The sequence below is a fragment of the Microcaecilia unicolor genome, chromosome 3, assembly GCF_901765095.1.
Source record: "Microcaecilia unicolor chromosome 3, aMicUni1.1, whole genome shotgun sequence".
NCBI classification, from domain to species: Eukaryota; Metazoa; Chordata; class Amphibia; order Gymnophiona; family Siphonopidae; genus Microcaecilia; species Microcaecilia unicolor.
Genome location: NC_044033.1, coordinates 307,475,464 through 307,497,002, shown reverse-complemented (window position 1 = coordinate 307,497,002; position 21,539 = coordinate 307,475,464). Strand labels below are relative to the sequence as shown.

The 21,539-nt window shown below is 44.1% G+C and overlaps 1 protein-coding gene across 2 annotated transcripts in view; it reads right to left on the bottom strand.

The window, feature by feature from the left end:
- Positions 1–4,375: 4,375 nt before the first annotated feature.
- The window catches only part of CSRNP2 (cysteine and serine rich nuclear protein 2), an 82,059-nt gene continuing 64,895 nt past the window's right edge, over positions 4,376–21,539 (bottom strand). For both annotated transcript variants that reach the window (XM_030195462.1, XM_030195463.1), the window contains 4 exons: positions 17,010–17,184; positions 10,370–10,629; positions 8,165–8,461; positions 4,376–7,535 (listed from right to left, as the gene is read on the bottom strand). In XM_030195462.1, the coding sequence (XP_030051322.1) occupies positions 6,582–7,535; positions 8,165–8,461; positions 10,370–10,629; positions 17,010–17,169 (1,671 nt within the window). In that variant the 5' untranslated portion in view covers positions 17,170–17,184 and the 3' untranslated portion in view covers positions 4,376–6,581. The remainder of the gene's footprint in view (positions 7,536–8,164; positions 8,462–10,369; positions 10,630–17,009; positions 17,185–21,539) is intronic.

Here is a 21,539-nt window from a genome sequence, read left to right as displayed (position 1 = left end):
ATTTGAGGAATGCTGTAATCGTCAAGTAATATCCACTCCCTAACAGGCTTTTAGTTATTTATGGTGCACTATAGGAAAGAAAACGGAACAGATATGTCAGTATGCCATTTACAACACTCTGCTGACACATGGTCTCACACAGCTGTAATCTAGGATCAGCGTTCCAAGCAGCATTTCCAAATAATAAATACAGCAGAAAGCCTGGCAATGAACACATTTTATCCCAAAATAATGTTTCCTGGGAACTGGAAGCAGGGCTGATGGTATGGGTCACACAGCCAGCCTTCGGCAGCACCGCTGCTACCAATGCTCTGTTGCCTGGCTCCTTGAGGTGCCCCCTCCCAATCACAAATTTAATTAGGGTGACCTTCTGTATGGGTGGGACTCTGCCTCTATCCTTTTTTGATGTTATAGCTGCATTAATACAGCACCACTACACAGGATCGCAGACTGCTTTAGAATTATATTTCAGGAAAAGAGCGAGCCAGCCTAAGGTGGAAAACCTTGGCTTCTACGTTTTGGATGTAATTATTCAATTTTTCAAACTCATGCTCAAGGCAAGTTACGATTCAAGTACAGTCAGTATGTCCCTGCTCCCGAGCTAATTTCCATTGGTACCCAAACTAACTCGCCCCAGGTAACAAGAAGCATCAGTGGGGAAAAGCAAGATTTGAACCCTGGCTTCATCACTCCTCAGCTCAATGCGCTTTTAGGCCTGATCCTCTCTCCAGAATCTAAATCTTTAGTTTTCATAAGTGATTTGTACAACAGCTTACAGAAGGGTCCATCATTCTCTCGCTGCAGTTTACTATGGGGGAATTCAGGACACAAAAATGAAAAATGTCTGCATACAGTACCTCAGAGTTCTGCAGATTTTGTCAAAACAAGCTCTTTCTCCCCCCTTCCCTCCCCAGGCCGAATTTCCCAGCTCTTTCTGTCACTCCATTCCCCCTCCTTAGTGTCGGCCTCAAACCTCATTTATTCCAGACTCATCTTCCAGCTGTTTTTTCTTCACCTGTTTCAAGGTCTGTCCTCACTGCTGCCCTCCTCCACCTAGGCTGTGTCATACACAGCAGCAGCTTGTTCTCTGGGCTACGCAGGCCTTGACTTCCTTTTCCGAGCATACAAGCTAAGCTTGCCACCTCTCTCCTTGTTCGGCTACACCAACCAACTCTGCCGTCTCCCAACACTGGCTTGGGGGGACGAGTTGTGCTACTCCTTGAGCCACTTGTCACTGAATTTCTGTGCAGTAAATGTACAACTCTGCCCAAATGGGAAATTCTATGCTAATTCTACAGCACGCAGAATTGCCCCAGGTGTACAGTTCATAAAAGGACTCCTCCCTTGCCTGTAGTGGTTTTAACCACAGCTCACACCTCTTCCACTAAATATTACTTTAAAATTACGCTGCCCTGTGCAGTTAGAAATTTGCTGTAAAGGAAAAAAAATTCACAAGCTGTTGTGTTAATTTCTCTTAAAACCACAGTTTCTTCTAATTCACTTGACAAAGAAGGACTGAGGCCTAGTCTACTCAATTTATTTCCTTTTGCAGTATTATAGATTCCAGCTATCCTTCACTTCTCTGCAAGGAACCTCTGTGCTTATTCCAATCTTTCTTTCCTGAATCCAGTTACCATGTTTGCCATCACAATGCACCCTGTAAGGCTGTTCTGTGTGTTTCTTACCTTTGGGGGGGGGGAGGGAGAGGGAATATTTTTTAAAGGTTGTTCCTAAATCTAACCCACTGGAACCTCATAATTAAGACTTAATTTCCATTAAAAAGATATTTCTTTTGTATTTATACCTTTGAATTATTTAAATGTTTCTATCGTATACTCATCTTTCTTCTCCTCCTGGTTATACAGATTTAGGCCCTTAAATCTCATTCAGAATTTAACATGGTACTTCTGCAACCTGGATGATTGCTGCTTCGGTAGGCTGTTTCAGCACCTTGAGTAATGAGGTCCCGCTCCTGGCTAGTGCACATCAGCAATCCCTAGTCCCCTTCCCCTAATTCTGCACATTTTTGTACTGAAATTTAGCTGCCAAGCACTGAATCACTCCTCAAAAGTTCTCAGAACCTGCTTAATTCTGTCTGTTCCATCATGAGTGCTTGTTCTGTTGCAAAGGTTATTGTCATCTGCAGAGATTAATCTTCCCAGGGGCGTAGCCACGGGTGGGCCTGGACGGGCCCCAGCCACTTTTGCTCCAGGCCTGCCCAGCCTCTTCTGCCCGCTCTCCCCATCCACGTGGTCTGCTCACTTTTACTGCCCTGAAGCGCCGTTCTCCCTCCAGCACCGGCGATTCCCATATCCAGCCTTCTGCCAGCACACGTCGTCGGGGCCTCTTCTCAGGCGCGTCCCGCCTACTCTGCAACTTCCTGCGTCCCACTTTTGCAGAAAACAGGAAGTTGCAGAGTAAGCGGGATGCGCCTGAGAAGAGGCTCCGACGACGCGCGCTGGCAGAAGGCTGGCTATGGGAATCGCCGGTGCTGGAAGGAGAACGGCGCTTCAGGTTAGTAAAAATGACCAGAACTGACCATGTGCAGGGGGCTGTCGCGGGGGGGGGGGGGGGGGTAAGCGGGTGGAGAGAAAATGCGGCGGCGGGTGGGTGAGGGTGGTAGCGGGTGGAGAGGAAATGCGAGGCCTGTGCCCACCCAGTCCACCTCCAGGCCCATCTAAAAATTAAACTCTGGCTACGCTACTGAATCTTCCCTATTGACCCCACTAGAAGAGTATGTCTGAAGCCCCACAACTCCACTGAAAACCTCTCTTTGCTCCAAGCTTGGCACCAAGTTTAAAACAAAAGCCATGTAATATGGAGAAAATGCTACATGTGATGATCTGGAGCAGACTTAGCACACTATTATTACTTGGCTTTTATGCTGTGCTGTTTTATCTGTGCACTGAGCAAAGCTAGACTGTCTATTGCACCTCACAGCATCTCCTTCTGTTCATTTCAAAGCAATAATTAACGTACAGCTTTCCCTAAACCTCCAGATAATCACTGCTCTACCCCAAAAAAACTTCTGTGTCAACTTTGAATATAAAATACTCAAGGAAAAGAAAATGGCTCTCGTGACCTTAATACCCCATTAGCTCCTCTATTCTCCAGGACAACATAAAGTCTCATATTCTAGTTTAGCTGGAAAGTGCTTCCATTAAGGTCACTTTAATTCTCTCACAATCTCTACGGAAGAAAACAAGTCACGGACTGCAATTTGTTTGACAGAAGACACAGCACCAATCCTTCTCCCGAATGCTGCCATTTTTGTCCTTCTCATGCGGTGGTCTGATGGGAGGGTTTGGATAATGGATTTTATTAGGATTTGCACACGTGTAGTTATCCTAATGCCCAGGCCTGGAGAGAAGTGAAGGCAAGAACAGCCACGGGCAGGGTGCACAAAGAAATGCCCTTCATCGATAAACCACTGCACATCGACAAGACAGTATCAGTCTATAAAACTCCTGGTAGATAATAGCACTAGAACTTGTTCTACCATGTTCAGAACCCACTGCACTTATGAGTCTAGGTTGTGGTATCTAACGACCAAAGTATGAGTATGTCTGATCAATTGAGGAGCTCTCCCAGTAACGCCATGCCAGACTTTCTAGTTTTCTCCCAGCTAGTTTCATGCATAGAACAGGACTGGGACAGGAGGTCTCAGCTCATCCATCCACTGTCATTCGAGGTCCTGGGAGAAGGGTGAGATCTCCATGGATTTAAAGAACATTGACTGAGAAAGATTAGATTAAGAAGGATAATTATTACTAAGGGGGGTAGGGGACATGGGATGAGGAATGATAGGAGGGGGCAGGCTGATAATTAGTACCAGAGATTGAAGGGACACAGGGTGAGGAGTGATAGCAGGAAGAGAGGTAGGGTGATAGTTAATACTAGCGATGTAGAGGATATTGAGTGAGGAATGATAGGAAGGGCAGGGTAATTGTTAGTACTAGGGGTGTGGGGGACATGAGGAGTAAGAGGGGGAAGGTTGATGGTAATTAGTGGGCTTGGAGGGGACATGGAGTGATGAATAATGGGGGGGGGGCAGGGGGAACATGAGGGGAGGGATAAGAGGGGGAAGAATGATGGTTCTTACTGGGGGTGTAGGCGCAATAGGGTGATGATTGGAGGGGCAGAATGCTGGGGTGCAGGGGACAAGGGGTGAGGAAAGATAAGAGGGGGCAGGGTAATAGTTATTAGTGGGGATGTAGGGATAGTGGATGAGGAATGAGAGGAGGGGGCAGGGAACATGGAATGAGGAGTGATAGGAGGAGGCAGGGTAATTGTTTCTATGGTCATATACCTCTCTTTAAAGTATACCCTATGCTGAATACACTCTTCTGCTGACTGTAGTGAATGCACATTGCAAGTAAAATTGTGACCCCTGTGCTTGGTGTGGGCCAGATATTCTGATTAATCTCATATTATTTAGATTCTTAAATGAAAGAGCAAGCTTTCAGAAACTTTACAAACCTCAATATTTTCACAGGAATACAGAATTAAATTGTTATAAAAAGGAGACTGCTATTAATTTTGTTTCCACTGTTAGATGAATCACAGTCAAAATGCTTTTGCATTTACAGCAGTTAAGAATGTTGAGTGAGAGAAACACAGATCAACCTGATATCCTATCCCACCTTTTGTCCATGCTGGAATGTACGCTTTAAACACAGGCATCAAACTGGACCATATTCCGCACGCTCTAAGCTTTGTCTTTTTTGCTCCAGCAAGTCTCTGTGCTGTCCACAGCTCTCAGTCTCCTGGCATTTGAGAGTCCACCTCTTCTGTGTCTACACCTATGATCACCCACTAAATCGCCCAGGAGAGCTCTGTGAGGATTGGGAATCCTTTCATAAGTATGTGAGAGAGAAGGCTACAATTAAAAAGACACACAGTACTTGCAGGATTCGAAAGGAGAGAGAAAACTGCAATGTCTGATTCTCCACTGAATGCATTCAAGTACTGAGAGAGGCAGTTTTACATTTTTTTACCCAAGTTTCCAAATTACTCTAGGTTGCCATTAATATGCAACTCCCACCCCCCCTTGCTACCCACACCTCCCACAACAGTGACAGAAGCCTGAAGTTTTCCTGCAAGACTGTTCTAGGACAGGTTTAAACTGTCTCATGCTACATTCTAGATATGGCTCAGGGCGACATTTCACAGTATATCTAAGTAAACGCTCTGCTGATATCATGTATATATTTAAAAAACACTACATGTGAAAGAGGAAAATACAGACTGGCAGGATGCCGCTATTCAGAGCTAAAGTGGGGTGTGTACCATACTTCCATTATTTATGATGCTGCAACCACATGCCAGCTCGTGTGAATGAATGGGATTTGCAGGCCTCGGGACACAGTTACGAACAAGTGCTTTCTCATGACGGAGAGGTGCTTTTACCTCTAACGCACCTCTGTGTCTCAGTTCCCAATTTTCTCTCTTTGAGAAATAAAATAAGTAATCCATGGGGGTAAAATCAAGACCAGTTCAGTCAGCTCTCTGACAGCGTCACGTTTCTTTGCAACCCTAGTGGGACCCAAGGATGCAGCAATTTCATCCTTAAAGCAGCTACTGCAAGAGTAAAAAGTGACGTACTGTAATCTGGAGAACAAGACTTTCCTAGACTGTGGGTTCAAGAGGGCCTTGTGGGATATGAGTGGAGACAGATAAACCTGATTGAGCCATTCATACCCCACCGGGCTAGCACAGTCTGCCTGTTACAATTGTAAAAAAAATGCATTGCGTGTTGGCTCATCAAAACTAACCCCATCTACAGAGCTCACAAATGTATTACGATGCAAGCTTACTGGGTTCTAAGGGAAAGAGGAAAGAGCGAGGTCACATATCTGCTCCCAGATGGTATAAAAGGAGACCTGATACATGTAATGGCTCTCTGAGGCTAGCTGGGCACAGAATACAATAAGACTTCATATTATGATGGCTCAATAAAGGCAGCTTGCTGGGAAGGGGCAGAGGGAAAGGCTCTGCAGGGAACACTGAAAGGTAGAGGGTAACGCAATACAAAAGGTGTTAGGGCATGGTTGGCACACCGCTCTTTTCCGTAAACAGCTTCATGCTCACCTGCCTAATGATCACTCTGGAAGAGTTTCACCAGCTCAAGCCACAACCCTTAACACAGATGGAAAAAAACTGCAGTTTGTACACTGGTAACACTGGACTAAGACAATGATCATTACAGTACTATAAACAGTCCTGTCCAAGGCTCCCCCTACCACAAACAGCACCTGCCATAAACCCAGCAACATTTCCTGATGCATTTTATCTATCAGGAATTTACAAAGGGGGTAGTGCTCCCCCTCCCTCCCTCCTTCCTTCCATCCACCCAGAGAACATCTCACAAGCTCACCAGATGAGGTTTGTAAAAGTCAGTATCAGATCAGTATTTTGGAACAAAAAAAAACATTATTCTAGAAAGAGCAGCTGCTGTGTGTTTTTTGAAATTTCACTGGACAACTAACATAAAAATAAATTAAAAGAAAAAAAACAACCCACAAGAACCAGGGTAGAAGGATTTGGGAATAATGTGCAAAATGGCAGAGAAGCCATCAACGTCACACGGCAAGGACACTTCCTTCAGGGGTGTGCTCACCCTGAGGTGTACAACTTTCAGCGACCAAGCAGCCATTCTCCTGGGGCTGCTCCAAACCGCTTTGTTCCCCCTCCTGCCCTCCTTGAAGGTTCGTGGGTAGCCAGGACGCACAAACCACGTCATCTGTGCTGCCAGTCACCCTACAATTGTCCAAGTTGGGCAATCCCAGGCCTGAAGAGTCTTTACCAGTCTCTACTCCACTGTCCATAGAGAGGTCTTTTGGAGGACTATGAGGTACTAAGGGGGTGACTGGCATAGGGCAAGGGCCCAAATCTTTCTCTTTTGGATAACTAGAGGCCATTTCCTCTTCCAGACTGGCCTGGCCCTTCACACCCAGGACTGAGTTCTGGTCTATCTGGTAATAAACTACAGGCGATCTATTCAAGTAAGCTTGGTCATCCATGGATGAGCTTGGTTGGTCGGAATTGTCCGTAAAGCATAGAACAGAAGAGCCTGGGGGCAGCTCAGTCTGAATGAGGACAGGTGTGGTCAAGGCTCCACAGACTCCTTCAGGCCCTGCTAGAGGCTCCTCCAGGATACAAACTCCCAGGCTCTCAACGCTGGAGTCCAGACTGAGGCTGGATCCACTGGTGGAGTCACCCCCCTCCTCCTTCAGTCGTTCCAGCTCCTCTGCACTCTGCAGGTGCATGACAGCTGCCTCGTTCTCCAGGTGGTAGTTCTCAGCAATGAACTGCTGGAAATCTTGCGTCTCAGAGGAGTTGCTATTACCGGAGCCATGAGGGGGCTCATCTCCAAGAGGTGGAGGCCGGGACTGTTGTCGCTTGTTCTCCAGTTCCAGCTTCATGATGGTGTGGAGGTAATGAGTCCGCACCCGGATAGGGTTGAATTCAATTCGGCCTGCCATGTTGCCACAGCCATCTCTGGAGCACCCACATGGGAAAGACATCCTGTCCACCTAAAACAGAAAAGAAAGACCATGTCATTCTCACCTAAACTCCAGGGCCATTTATTTTTCAACGTCTTTCTCTTTTCAAGCATTTGGGGCTTCGTAATCACCTATGAAGGAAAAGAAGCAAGACTCAAACTGTCAGAAGGTTCATCCCAAAGGATTCTGGGATATGAAATCTTACAAAAGATGAGCAACTGTGAAAATGTCGGAGAGGCCCCAAAAAAAAAATAAAAAAAATAAAAGGAACAGAAGAACATTTTCAAGGATTCACAGAGGTACAATAATAGGAACAAGACCACCACTAAAACAGTGTGCAGTAATTAGATGAGAAACGTACATGTAGCACATCACAAATCATTGCACACAGTAACAGTATCTCTCTGCCATTATGAAAATAAAAATCAATTTCACTATCTGATTTCATGCCAATCCTCTTTTATAAACAAACTCTGGAAAAGACCATTGGTAAAACGCAAAATCATCATCCAGTTACAAAGCTTGAGACCAAAAATGAAAAGTACAGCAAGTGTAAATGAGCAGAAAAGGTTTTCTGGTGCAACAAGAGGTTGGAGGAGTAACTGGAAAGTTAAGCAAGTCTGCTCCTCCCCTCTTTGCTTTTTAAAGCGACAGGGTACCTGGCACTTAATCCCAGCCTGGCTGCAGGGGCATGCTTCAGGGTCGCAGTAGAGTCGGCAGTCACAACCGCATTCCTCCCGTGACAGGCGGATGGCACGCAGCTCCTGCTTCTCCTCTGCATCAATGCGGTGGACACCTGAGGCCCGGAGCAACGCTCGCCGCCGTTTGGTGGGGAGTGGCTGCAGGAAGAAATAATCGTCCACCTCCACGCTCTCCACGTCGATGTCCTCATCCGAGACATCCTCCAGAGTCAGGCCCTCTGCTTCCTCTGACTCCACTGTTCCATTCTTGGTCAGCTTAAAATAAACAAATAAAAAAGGGGAAGATGAGAATGGAATGAGCACAGGGTCTGTTGCTGTCCAGACATGCCAGGATTACTCAGCACAATTAATACACTTCTCAGCATCTCTTATATACAGATCTACACACATGTATTTATATTCAGCTACACCTGTATCTATAATGAATACAATATATCCAGCAAGGGACAGCGTACACTGTCCACAGAATACGTCTCATCATAACAAGCTTTCTGGTTCTAAGTCCCAGCAGGCAGAACTGCACTGAGGTCTTTACAGCCCTGCTAGGCAGACCCCTCCCCTTTCTCCCCTCAACCAGCTGTGTCCCAGGGCTTTCCATTCCCTTTCACATTAGCAAATGAGAGTTGAGATGAGTGCTTTCCAAAGCTGTCTCTCTGGTACTACCTTGCTTCATTTCCTGGAACCAGCAGGTTGTTTTGGAAGAGATATTGTGTTTGGGGGTGGGAAGGCAGGGGGCTGGTGTGTTTCATCATGCAAAGCATGGTAAGATGTGGGCAGATTTCAGTCAGGCCCTTGGGATATATATGTTACATGATGCAATGCAAGGTGCCTTCTGTACAGCACAGGTTTAATGAACTCTCTAGAGCAAGGAGTGTCTGCAGCCTGGTTTGTCCACTAGCTCTAAAACAGTCACTACAGGAACTGAAGTTCAGCTGATCTCCCCACTGTTACTTTCCTTAGTCTTCTTTCCAGCTTTTCTACACTGCAGACTTGGTAAAACTGTACTGCAACTAGAAACTTAAGATTTGAAGGTTAAAAAGCGAGAAGCATTTGGTCAAGTCACTCCAATGGAAAGAGGCAGTGAAACAGTACTTTTTCAGGGGGGCCTACAGTACTACCAAAATCACCTTTTTAAATTTATTAGTTACTTCTTTGTGAAAAGGCACTATACATGCAACTTATTACCACAACTCCCAAGATGCAAAAAGCAAGTTTTAGGCACCTTGCCACAGCGTTCCTCGCTTCATGGAATTAATTTTTTTGGCATTTAGTTGGGGAGGGGTTACAAGCCCCATGTGGTTAGATGAGGAGCCAGTGCTAGAAATGGAGAAGAGGTATTTGTACAAAAGTATGACATGACAAACCTAGCCTCAAAATCCCAGGTTACTCCTTCTGAGAGGAAGGCTGTATTTTAATGCTTTCTGTTTCTGGCTGAGGAATTAGCCTTGGGAAGGGCAAGAATAGAGAACGGGACCTTCTAGAACTCCAAAATCCAAGTTCTCGATGGTCATCTTCTGGATGAACTCTGCTCCCTTTTGTCTTTAAGTTGCTCTCAATGAATGCCTAATCAACCTTCTGTACAAAGCAGCCACTGGGAAAATGGCAGATTTTAAAAAACAGCTAATATGCCTCTTTACTGGCAGGAACAAAGCACCCAACATATATCAGCTTAGCACTTATTTTTTGGGGGTGGGGGGAATCAAGGTTGGTGGTGATGCTGGTGTGTAATTCATGCACTAATAGTCATGTTACAGTAATATAACCAGAAAGACTGAGCCAGTCCTACCTTTACACCCTCCTCTCCTCCCAAAATGCCTCTCTGGTCTTACAGTTCCAATTTCTCTAAGGGCTCAAGTTAGAAGTCTACACATGCAGAGAGAATAACTGAGCTGTCACAATGAGTAGAAACATGACATATCATTTTGTAAGCATGCAAAGCCGAAGGGAAGGGGGTGCTCGTTATTCAGCTATTGCCGTGGGGGGTGGGATACGGTAAAGCCAGAACTGGCTCGCCTGTGCCTTAAAATATGATGCTTCTTTGACACCTCAGGCTGTCTACACAAGAAAGCATGTAATAATACTTTATTTTCAAAATCTACAGCATGGAAATCTTTTTCCATACTCAGGACTTAACCGGTCCTCACTTCCTCCTTTCTGCTGTACCTTCATTTTCCGAGCATGGAGCTTTTCCTCTTTCAAGTGCTCCCTCAGGATGTCCCGGTGGTTCCCTTCCTGTTCCTTGGCAAATTCACAGAGCGTATACCTACGGACGGCATTGTGTCGCTGAGCCATGCCCAAGGAGCTGCCACCCTGGCTGGGCACACTGGTGAAGCCCTGCCGGCGGGTGAAGTAATAGACCGTCACCTGGTCAAAGCGCACACTCTTCCTCCGGAGCTGCTTCTGCCGCTTCAGGATGGACGTGGCTACAGATGGGAGACAAAAAGAGTCCAACCACGTCAGAATTATTGCAACACATGCTATACACATAAGGGGCAATTCTGTAACATTGGCACAGGATTTCTTACCAAATACTATTGTAAACCAGAATTCATGCACCTTATGCCAGTGCTTAAATGTGACATACGTGTTTAAAATTACAGTAGTCTGTACACTAACAGGCCGATGATTAATTCCCCCCGCTGGTCTAAAACAGCGCTCTAAAAATAGCGCCAGAACAGCTCCCGCACTTGTTTGACAGGTCTGGGCTGCCAAAAGCCTGGACCTGTCAAACACAGGAGAAGTCCCTCTGAAAAGCAAGGCCCTAGTGGTCTAGTGCCCCACCGGGACAGTGATGGGGGGGGGGGGGGGCTGTAGGTCCAGTGATCTCCAGCCCCCCCTACTCCCCCTCGCCCAAAACAAAATTCCTGGTGGTCCAAGTGAGCTGCCAAACCTGATACCCACCAGCCCTGGCTGGTGGTGTAGTGGTCCACACCCACCCCCCCTCCCTGTACCTCGTTGTAGGAGGAGGGAACAGCACTCCCTAGTGAAACCCCGCCCAGTGCATCTCAGGGGCTACTGTAACATATATGTCACAAATTTGTAATGGTCGGTTAATAGGCAATTACTTTTTCTGGAAAATCATAAGAGGACAATTAATAGTTATTTCTTTTTTATGTATTTTCCTAGGAATGCCTAGCTTCTAGCTTGTAAACCTCATAGAATTCTTCAGGGGCTACTGCAGGGTAGAAATGCCAAATTGTATTGAGGACTGGATTTGAGGACCCTTGTTTAAAATTAGGGGGATAACTTCTAGGGCTACAGGGGAAAGGGGGGGGTTATTACTTTATTTCTTCAAGGTTCATGTTACCAAGTCAAACAGCAGACTCAGATACAACACAGAAAAAACCATAGCAATGAGAGTTTTCTAAGAAACCTATTGTTTGGGATGCACATATCTAACTCAGATTCATAAAAAAACACTAAGGAAACTAATGCTACCAGAAAGCAAAGGGATGGGAGGCCAGGACAAGGACAGCCTGGAAATAAACACACTAACCCCCCCCCCCCCCCCCCTTTTACTAAGCCGTGCTAGAACCGACACAGCCCATTCAAAGTGGGCTGTGTCGGCACTGTCGCACGGCTTAGTAAACAGGGGGGGGTGGGGGTAACACTAAAATAACAATGCATGTGTATAGCTTGTTGTGAAGGCCATTCTGGAAGACATGCGACTGAACAGAATACGTAGCAGGCTGGAAATTTTACAGGCCAAACGTGCTTCTTGGCTTATTTGATTACATTTTGCAAAATAAACTACAATGTTAGTATCACTTACTGTTATAATACATGCTCATATTTGAAAAGATATACCTTTTATAGGCGGTTTACTAAATAAAATTGAGAAAAAAAAGAAAATGAAAGATACCATCTGTATAAAGGAAGTAAACTCACATAGTCATAACCAATTTCTCCCTCTTTCCTTCCGACCTTCTGCTCCTGTTTGTCATTTCTATAGCACTACTAGACGTGCACAGCACTGTATACATATACATTAGAGAAAGTACCCGCTCTTTGGAGCTTAGAATCAAGTAAGACATTAAAGGGTCCTTTACTAAAAGCTTAACCTGCACTAACTGTCCACAGATATAAAATAAGCTTCTTGGCATTTAGCGTGCGCTAAGCTTCTGTAAAAGGGCCCCTACGAGTTTCATTTTGGGGGGGAAATGGTTAAAAACATGCACATCAGAAGAATAAAGGGTTACAAATTTTAAAAGCAGCCTTAAAGAGTGAGATTTCAGGCTAGATTTCAATAGGACAGAGGAGCATAATGCACAGACTCAGGAAATTTATTCCAGGGCTATGTCGCAATTAGGTAAGAACGTCTGGAGTTGGTAGGGGAAGAGACGGGCACATGTAAAGCAACAACCAAAGATGGAGTTCCCTCGTGTGGGGAGTGATAAGAGACAGTGAGGAGCTGCAGAATGAAAGCGCTCGTAGGTCGGTAACAGAAGTTTGAACTGTATGCGGAAATGGATAGGGAGCCAATGAAGTGACTTGAGAATAGAGGTTACACGAGTACAGCAATACTGGCAGAAGGTAAGCCATGCAGTCAAGTTTTGAATAGACTGAAGGGGAGAGAGATGATTTGGTGGGAGACCTGTGAGGAGCAGGTTGCAGTAGTTTAAATGGAGCATGGACAAGGGTTTTGTTAGTGTATTTAGGAAGGGAGGGACAGATTTTGGTAATGCTATAGAGAAAGAACAAGATTTAGCAGTGTGTTGGATATGCAGAGAGAAAGAGGGAGGAGTCAAAGATAACCCCTAGGGTAGAAGCCTAGGGGACCAGAAGGATGACAGTGTTACATGCAGAAGCTAAAAAACAGAAGGGGGATATAAAAAGCTCTGTCTTGGCTATGTTCAGTTTCAGATGGTGGTGAACACCCAGGCAGCAATCTAAGAAAAGCAGGCTGAAACTTGAGACTGAATATTTGGTGAAATTTCTGGTGGAGCTGAAGGTACTGAAAACTATGAGAGGAGATCACAACACCAGGCAAACAATTATATAGAGAGACGAGAGTGAGATAGCAACAGAGGAGTATCCAACCGAACATATGATGAAAGCATGGACTTTATAGAGTACCTGGAAGGAAAGGTGTAAATCAGCCTGTACCTTTGTACAGCATTAAAATAACACAAAGCATAAGGAACAATATTTATTAGCAAAGTTATGTCTGAAAGATAGTCAATCATAGATAGACAAAAGGCTAAAAATGTTAAACTAATGTCCATCCCATTTTATGAAGCGCTTTGCAATTTAGTAATTTCTCTCTTTTTGGATGGATTTTCAAGCTTTCAGTTGACTTTAACAGTAAGTTTTTTTTAAACTAAATTCTTAACCAAGCAATTAAAAAATCGTTGAGCAATCATTTTAGTTAAGTCACGTCCTTTAATGTAGAAGTTGTCAGTTACCAGCATGTGACCAAAAGCTTCACTGGAATCAACACAGTCCACGATATTGCAAACAGTAACCTGTGAGACTGTGACGATTAGAATTTTTCTTTCAGGTTATAGCAGCGGCTCTCAACCGGTGTATCCTGACACAGCACATGGGATGTGTGTATTGGAGAAGGCACACAGACAGAGCAGTGGCTCCAGTGGCATGTGATCAGGGCCTTCAAGGATTCAGTGAATCCCTGGGCCCTGCTGTGACACTGTCTCAAGTTTTCAGCATCTCTCCCATTCCCGCTGCAGATCCAGAGCTTCTCCCTTTTCCTCCCTTAGTCCCCCAAGACCCCTGGTTCTTCAAACCTGACCTCTGCTGGCAGCAGCAGTGATAACATGCTGCCCGGGCTGACCCAGAACCTTTCCTCGGCTGTGTCTCGCCCATGTGTAAACCAGGAGTTGTGTGAGAGGGGTGGGATGCGGCACAGGAAAGGCTCCAGGTTGGCCCAGGCAGTGTGTTATTGTTGCAAAAGGACATTTTGCTTCATCGCTGAGAGTTTAGAAAAAAATTAAGTTTAAGATATGATGTGCTCCCAAGTCCTGTTTGGCTGTTAAGATGTTTATTAATTTTCTTTCTAGTTACAGCTGATGGTAAGCAAAGAATATGCGACTGTAGAAGAATGTCATGAACTTGCAGCATACATTGTAAAAGTAAGGATAGTTAACTCAGGCGAATAGCTTCAACCACACTTCATTCCTGTACAACAGCTGTTCAGTAATGAAAGTAATTTGTTTAAAATCAGGCAGGCAAGAAAGCTAAGAATACTGAAGGAATGCCTATCTTTATGTTTAAAATCCACGGTCCCGTACTTCTGTCTGTCGTCCATGACATTAGATGAGCCATGAGATTAATAAGCCGAAACAGTTTTTGAATTCTATCATCAACTGTCAGATCTTTATATTGTGATAACGGAACAATATTGTCATTAATGCTGACAACTGCAGATAGGTCAGATTTCAAACAAATTGATGCTCCGATATCCAAACTATTGGACTTGAATTCCAGCATGTCGATTATAAGTTTGCTTTAAGCAATAGCTGTTGTGAATCCAGAGGGTGCAGCTGTTTCAGATACAAGTTCAGAAGAAATTTCTGTCTGTTATCTGTAATGTTGTTACCGTCTAAGAATGATTTGTTAGAACAGTCTTTCATTTCAATTAATTCTTCTCTGAAGTGACCGCCGCTTGTTGCTTTTGTTGTTTTTTTTCTTGGTGGGGGGGCTGCATATATCATCAAGAAATATTCTGGTGAACTGGGGGGAAATACTTAGAACAGCCCCTGCGTTTAAATGGTCTCCGAAATGAATGCTTTTGCTTCTACTACAGTGTTACTGTCGGTTTGCTCTTCATCAAACTCACATGGCCCAAAGTGAAGAAAACATTATTTCTGAATTTTGTATAGGAAACTAGTCTTTCCAAGGATTATCCTTAATCCATTTATCCAAGAAATCTTTATTCTTGAACAAAAACACGAACATAAAAGTGATCTTGGTGTCAGCTTGCTGTGTCTTAAATACTACCATAGCCACTTTTACATCCAAATGTAGAACACTTATTTGGCATTTTACTAACCCCAATTGATTGCAGAACTACAAATATTTTTACAAACAATACAATTTAAATACATGGAAATATTATTGTACATGGGGTGAAAAGGTTTTTTTTTTAAGAGGAGCTCACCTGGGGCGGAACTGGTGGTTCCAGGGCTAGCCGGGGGTTCTGCTGTTACTGGCTGCTGTTTGGACAAGCTGTGGAGTTCAGGAGCTATAACAAGCAGTTCCTGGCGGAGGGATTTGTGCTGAGCCGGGAGCTCCTAGTAATGCTGAGAGCACAATCAAGGATTGCCAAGTCACGAGGTGGAGTTCAACACACCTGCAAAACTGGAAATGCTCACAGTTGCGGCACTCTGGGCCTGGTCAAGGCCCAGGCCAGCAGCAAACAGCATAAGAGAGGGGGCCTGGGGCACCCTACAAATGTCAGTGCTTTGAGCTGGTCATGTGACCGATGCTGTATGTGCATGTGCATTAGGGATTTAGGCTGTGAGGAGAAGAGCAGCCTAGTGACAGAGGGGTTGGGAAGGGTCTCCAGAGACAGCAGATAAGGTAAGTGAATCAGTCTGGATCCCTAGAAGGTACGAGGTGCAGCAGCAGGCTTACAAATTAAATAATTCCTGAACCCAGAATTTGGCACTCCGCTGTGTACGCACATATGGAGCAGTGGGTGCACTCCTACTAGGAAAGGATGGGGAGAGCAGCACAGCTTATTGCAGAGGGGCTAAGGAAGCATAAAGGTATTGGCCAGAGGAGGTTTATGCACTGAGGACCCTGGCAAGGTAAAAGTGTGGGGGGGGGGGGGGGGGGGGGGGGGGGGGGGGAGTGAAATGGAATAGTGATATGGGGAGCTTACGGCTGACCTGAACTCGTGCTGACCTGTAACAGGCATGAGCTGCCTCATAGCAGCCATGTGGAATGGAATTCTATAGAGAGCAGCTAAGTTAAGGAGAAGCATTTCCTGTAAAATAAAACAGTTTTGTCTTAGGGGCCAATGCACAAAACATTAGAATGGTTTTAATAGAGTTTTACAGGCCCAGCAATGCTCAAATAGTTTCAACGCAAGAATTCATTTGTGTGGATACCATTACCGTACAGTGCATTAAAATGCATTTAAAAAAACATATCAAATATTCCCCGCCCTTGCTCAAAAAAAAAAAAAAAAAAAAGGTTTCCTGTGCACATTTAGTGTGAGAAAATTTTCGCCAGGTACAGGGCAGCACAGAAGGGTTGGTTTAAAGGAGAGAGTGTCTACAGCACCCCTTCCTTCCCTCCAACTCAACTACCCTGCCCCGGACCACTTTGTGCATCGGCCCCAGTCTCCCTCCCTCTCCCCAATCCAAACAACCCTCCCCCAACATTCCTAGCTTAAAAATTCTCCTCAGGTTGTTTAGTGGGCCCCCCTCCCAACTGCTTTCTGACCCAGCACCCCCAGCTCCTCCCTGACATTTAATTAAAGATCTTTTTATTGAAAGAAATAACAACAGTTCCAAAAGGAAGTGCATGAATAAAACAACTCCAGAAATTCCGGGGGAAACGTCCAAAGTCCAACTTAGATGTCATATCGAAAATGCCCCTCTAAGCTTCTGAACTCTTTATGGTCATCAATAAGCAAAATTCATGTGACATCCATATGCCCCATTCTTAAACCCACCACAGCACTACAAAATACCTCAGGCACAGTGGATACCTTATTGCATGCACAAACCACGCAAATGCAATTCTGAGCTACATCTTGTCTTTGAATAGATGTCCGCGTAGAACTATATAGTCAGGGAGGGGGAAATGTGCTAAGTACCCCTGACTTGCTACTTACGTATAAGTGTTGTAGTGGTTGGAGGGTTGACACTGTCACAGCTGTCAGCACTGTCACTGTTGGATATCTCATCATCAGAGTCTTTGGGGGTAGAAATGGGAGATCCTACATCCACCTCGTCAAACTTTCTCTTGAGACTTCCACTCGTCACTGCATCCATTTGTCTCAAGCTAGCCTGAGAAGCCAAGGAGACAAAAACATGCAGAGTAGAGCAGCCAGTACGGCACACCTATGCAAGTTAGCAAAACACAACCCCAATGAAGCCTACCTGGTACAACCTTCAGCAGGATTAGGACTTAGCTTACACCTTTTCAGTTATAGTTCAAAGAAAAATACATTCAGGTATGACAGACTATACAAATTTCCAAACACTGAGACTTCAGGAAATCAAACACACTTATGTTTCTTATTATTACCTGTTAATAAATTGCCCATTGATAAATATGTCCTGAAGTAGGTTCTCCCGTTATCAGAGGTGGTATTAGTTACTGAGAACTGCCTTTATAGTATGCAAATCTATGTCATCATTGTGAGTATCCTGAAAACCTGATTGGCTTGGTGTGTCCTGAGGACCACTTGAGAGCATACACTTTCACTACTAACATTTAAAGACCCATTTTACGTAGAACATAATATATAGAAATAAAACAAAAGAGAGAAAATAAAATGACTAATTTTTTATTGGACTAACTTAACACATTTTTTTTATTCTTTCAAAAGTAACCCTTCTTCAGATCAGAAATGAGCAAATATTGACAAAGATCAGAATATATAAGTGAAACACAAAAGCATTTCAATGACAGTCTCACAGGAGGAGGGTGGGGAAGGTTAGGTGAGAATCAGGGAGAGCTAGGTGGATGAGAGACAGGGAGAGACGTTTGCCTGATAGGAGGGTGACAAAGCTAATCAAAAAATGTTTTTTTCTATTCATTACCTTTAAAAGTGGACTAACATTGCTACCACATCACTTTCTATAGAAAGTAGAGATCAAAATTGCAATGTTCATGTCAGGACATGTCAAATTGTCTGCCGACTCAAAGCCTTCTCTAAAATAACTGCAGGAGTGCAGTGTATTTGCTGGCACATACATTGGAAGTGGCCATTTTAGAAATATACAGATAAAATGAACAGCATGAACCCGGCATCTCCCACATGGAAGTGTTGGCAGTTTCGTGTGGAAATAGCGATTTTGCAACTTCCATGTGGAAATGGTGCTGTTTCCACTTGTAGCTGTCCCATTGTACAGCTTATTTGGGTAATAACTTTGAAAATTATGTGCCAGGTTGCTGAGTAGTCCTAGGTTTAGCTGATGCACAACTGGAACCGGTGGTGGGAGGCGGAGATAGTGGCGGGCAGACTTATATGGTCTGTGCCAGAGCCGGTGGTGGGAGGCGGGGATAGTGCTGAGCAGACTTATACGGTCTGTGCCCTGAAGAGGACAGGTACAAATCAAGGTAGGGTATACACAAAAAGTAGCATATATGAGTTTGTCTTGTTGGGCAGACTGAATGGACCGTGCAGGTCTTTTTCTGCCGTCATCTACTATGTTACTATGAGAGGATTTTGGGGCCCTCAGTGGAATGCTCTCCCTGTCCTATCTACAGTTCTGATGCTTAGTGAAGCTTGTTTAGACAAGTATTCATGCTATGAGTGGGGTCACTGTCAAGGCTTATGTTATTTAGGTGAAAGGAGGGGGTTGTGTACTGTTGGGTTGCAATTGTTCTCCATGAGCTAGTTAGGAGTGTATGGATGGGAGTTAGAATGTTCCTCTTTTTATGATTTTATAATGGGTTGGGTGTGAAATGTGGTTGGAATTTCGATTTTAAAAGGGAAATGATTAAAATCGTAGCAACACTTTACATTTGTAGGTTTGTTTATTCAGATTTTATTCATTTGTGATCGTCTCTGGGAAAAGGTGACTAAAATAACGGATCCAAAATGTTGAGAATGGCCAGTTTTTCACGTCATGAGTCCTTAAGCAGTCTGAAAAAGTTACATGTTTGAAATTCTGTAGCTTTTTTATTTTTTCACATAAAAGGATGGAGGTTTGTGCTACATAAGTACATAAGTAATGCCACACTGGGAAAAGACAAAGGGTCCATCGAGCCCAGCATCCTGTCCACGACAGCGGCCAATCCAGGCCAAGGGCACCTGGCAAGCTTCCCAAACGTACAAACATTCTATACATGTTATTCCCGGAGTTGTGGATTTTTCCCAAGTCCATTTAGTAGCGGTTTATGGACTTGTCCTTTAGGAAACCGTCTAACCCCCTTTTAAACTCTGCCAAGCTAACCGCCTTCACCATGTTCTCCGGCAACAAATTCCAGAGTTTAATTACGCGTTGGGTGAAGAAACATTTTCTCCAATTTGTTTTAAATTTACTACACTGTAGTTTCATTGCATGCCCCCTAGTCCTAGTATTTTTGGAAAGCGTGAACAGACGCTTCACATCCACCTGTTCCATTCCACTCATTATTTTATATACCTCTATCTTGTCTCCCCTCAGCCGTCTCTTCTCCAAGCTAAATAGCCCTAGCCTCCTTAGTCTTTCTTCATAGGGAAGTCGTCAAATCCCCGCTATCATTTTAGTCGCCCTTCGCTGCACCTTTTCCAATTCCACTATATCTTTCTTGAGATGCGGCGACCAGAATTGAACACAATACTCAAGGTACGGTCGCACCATGGAGCGATATAACGGCATTATAACATCCTCACACCTGTTTCCCATTCCTTTCCTAATAATACCCAACATTCTATTCGCTTTCCGAGCCGCAGCAGCACACTGAGCAGACGGTTTCAGTGTATTATCGACGACGACACCCAGATCCCTTTCTTGGTCTGTAACTCCTAACGTGGAACCTTGCATGACGTAGCTATAATTCGGGTTCTTTTTTCCCACATGCATCACCTTGCACTTGCTCACTGTTGTATTACAAATTGTTTGCGCTAACAGAATTAAAACCTTTTTTTGTTTGTTTGTTTCTGGAGACTTTAGACACCTTTCCCCAGAGATGGTCACATTTGGTTTCATTTTGGAAGCAGAAATAAACAAGGAATTAGGAGAATGAATCCTTTAATCCCTCTAAAAAAGCCCTGGCCAAAACCAAGCACCTTTCAAAAACCTGCACATGGCTAGTTTAATACCCAACTGGTACATTTTTCCCTGTAGACAGGTATTCCCTTTGTAAAATGGGGAATATTTGTGTAGATTTTTGTCCACCCAAGCCCCACCCAAATCACACTTCCTTGAAATTTCTGCACAATGTGGACCTCCACATGAAAACAGCAGCTTTCTAAAAATCGCTATTTATATCTGTATATGATCTACATGTAAGATGCTTCTAAAATAGAAACCATAGTCTTAATTTTGTGTATTGACCACCTTCTTTTCAAGAAGCTGCTGAAAATGTACCTTTTGAACAAGTGTATTCCATTAGTAATTCTGCTGTTTAACCATCCTAATTGCTGCTAACATTTTATCCTTATTCTACTGCTAAATTCAAATGTTGTATCTTTTAACTTTTGTAATTCATGGAAGCCACATTGTGCCTGCATTTGTGGGAAAATGTGGGGTAGAAATGAACCGTAAATAAATAAATAAATAAAACAATTTAAAAAGAAACACAACAGTATCACACCTAGATGAAAAGATTTTAGCTGATGCTGATAGCTAGACATATTGTAAGTAATTCATTCTAAGGCTGGCATTAGGGGGTTGCAAACAGGGCAATTGCCTTGAGCTCCCAAGCCTACTTGAAGCTGACGGAAATACAGCCCACTAGTGGTCTTTGGGAGTTTCTCATAAATTTTTGTTCAGGGCCTCACCGTGTTTAACACAAGGCCTTCTTCATCTTCTAAGGTCACAATGCTCTGTTCAACACAGCACTAGTCAACAGTTGCCAACTGAATCCAATGAATCAACAGCTCTATTTATAACAGGTAAAGTTAATATTCACTAGTCTGATTTCATTCACTGGAAAATACACTGCTTTTTTTGTGGGATGGGGAGGGGAAATAGAATGTGATGACATTTTAGCAGAAGCGAAGTCCAACCAGTGCATCATTATAAAACAGATCCATGGGAAAAAATGAGGGAAAGAGAAAAATCAGAAGCTGTGAAAACCAAATAAAACCCAGGGCAATTCAGCTCAGAGACAGCTATCTCCAGTCAGGGCCAGCGTTAGGGGTGGGCAGGGCAATTGCCCTGGGCCCCTATGTTAAAGAGGGCCCCAAACCTGCATGAAGTTGAAAGAGATGCCCTGCAAGCAAGCTTTGGGGTCCCCTCTCTAGCAACTGCCCTAGGCCCCATCATGTCTAGCATCAGCCCTGTCTCCAGTCTGCAGGTATCAGAAACAGGTCTGGTTTTTAGAACACCGTATCGATTACCTCTGAATCCCACCTAAGTCTACGCACTAGGAGGTAGATATTCAGTGGCCTAGAGTCAACAAAAGTAACTGCTCAAGGTATCTGTTTAACTTTATGCACATTTTCTGCAATGCTATCTAAGCAGGATTATTGAAAACATACCAA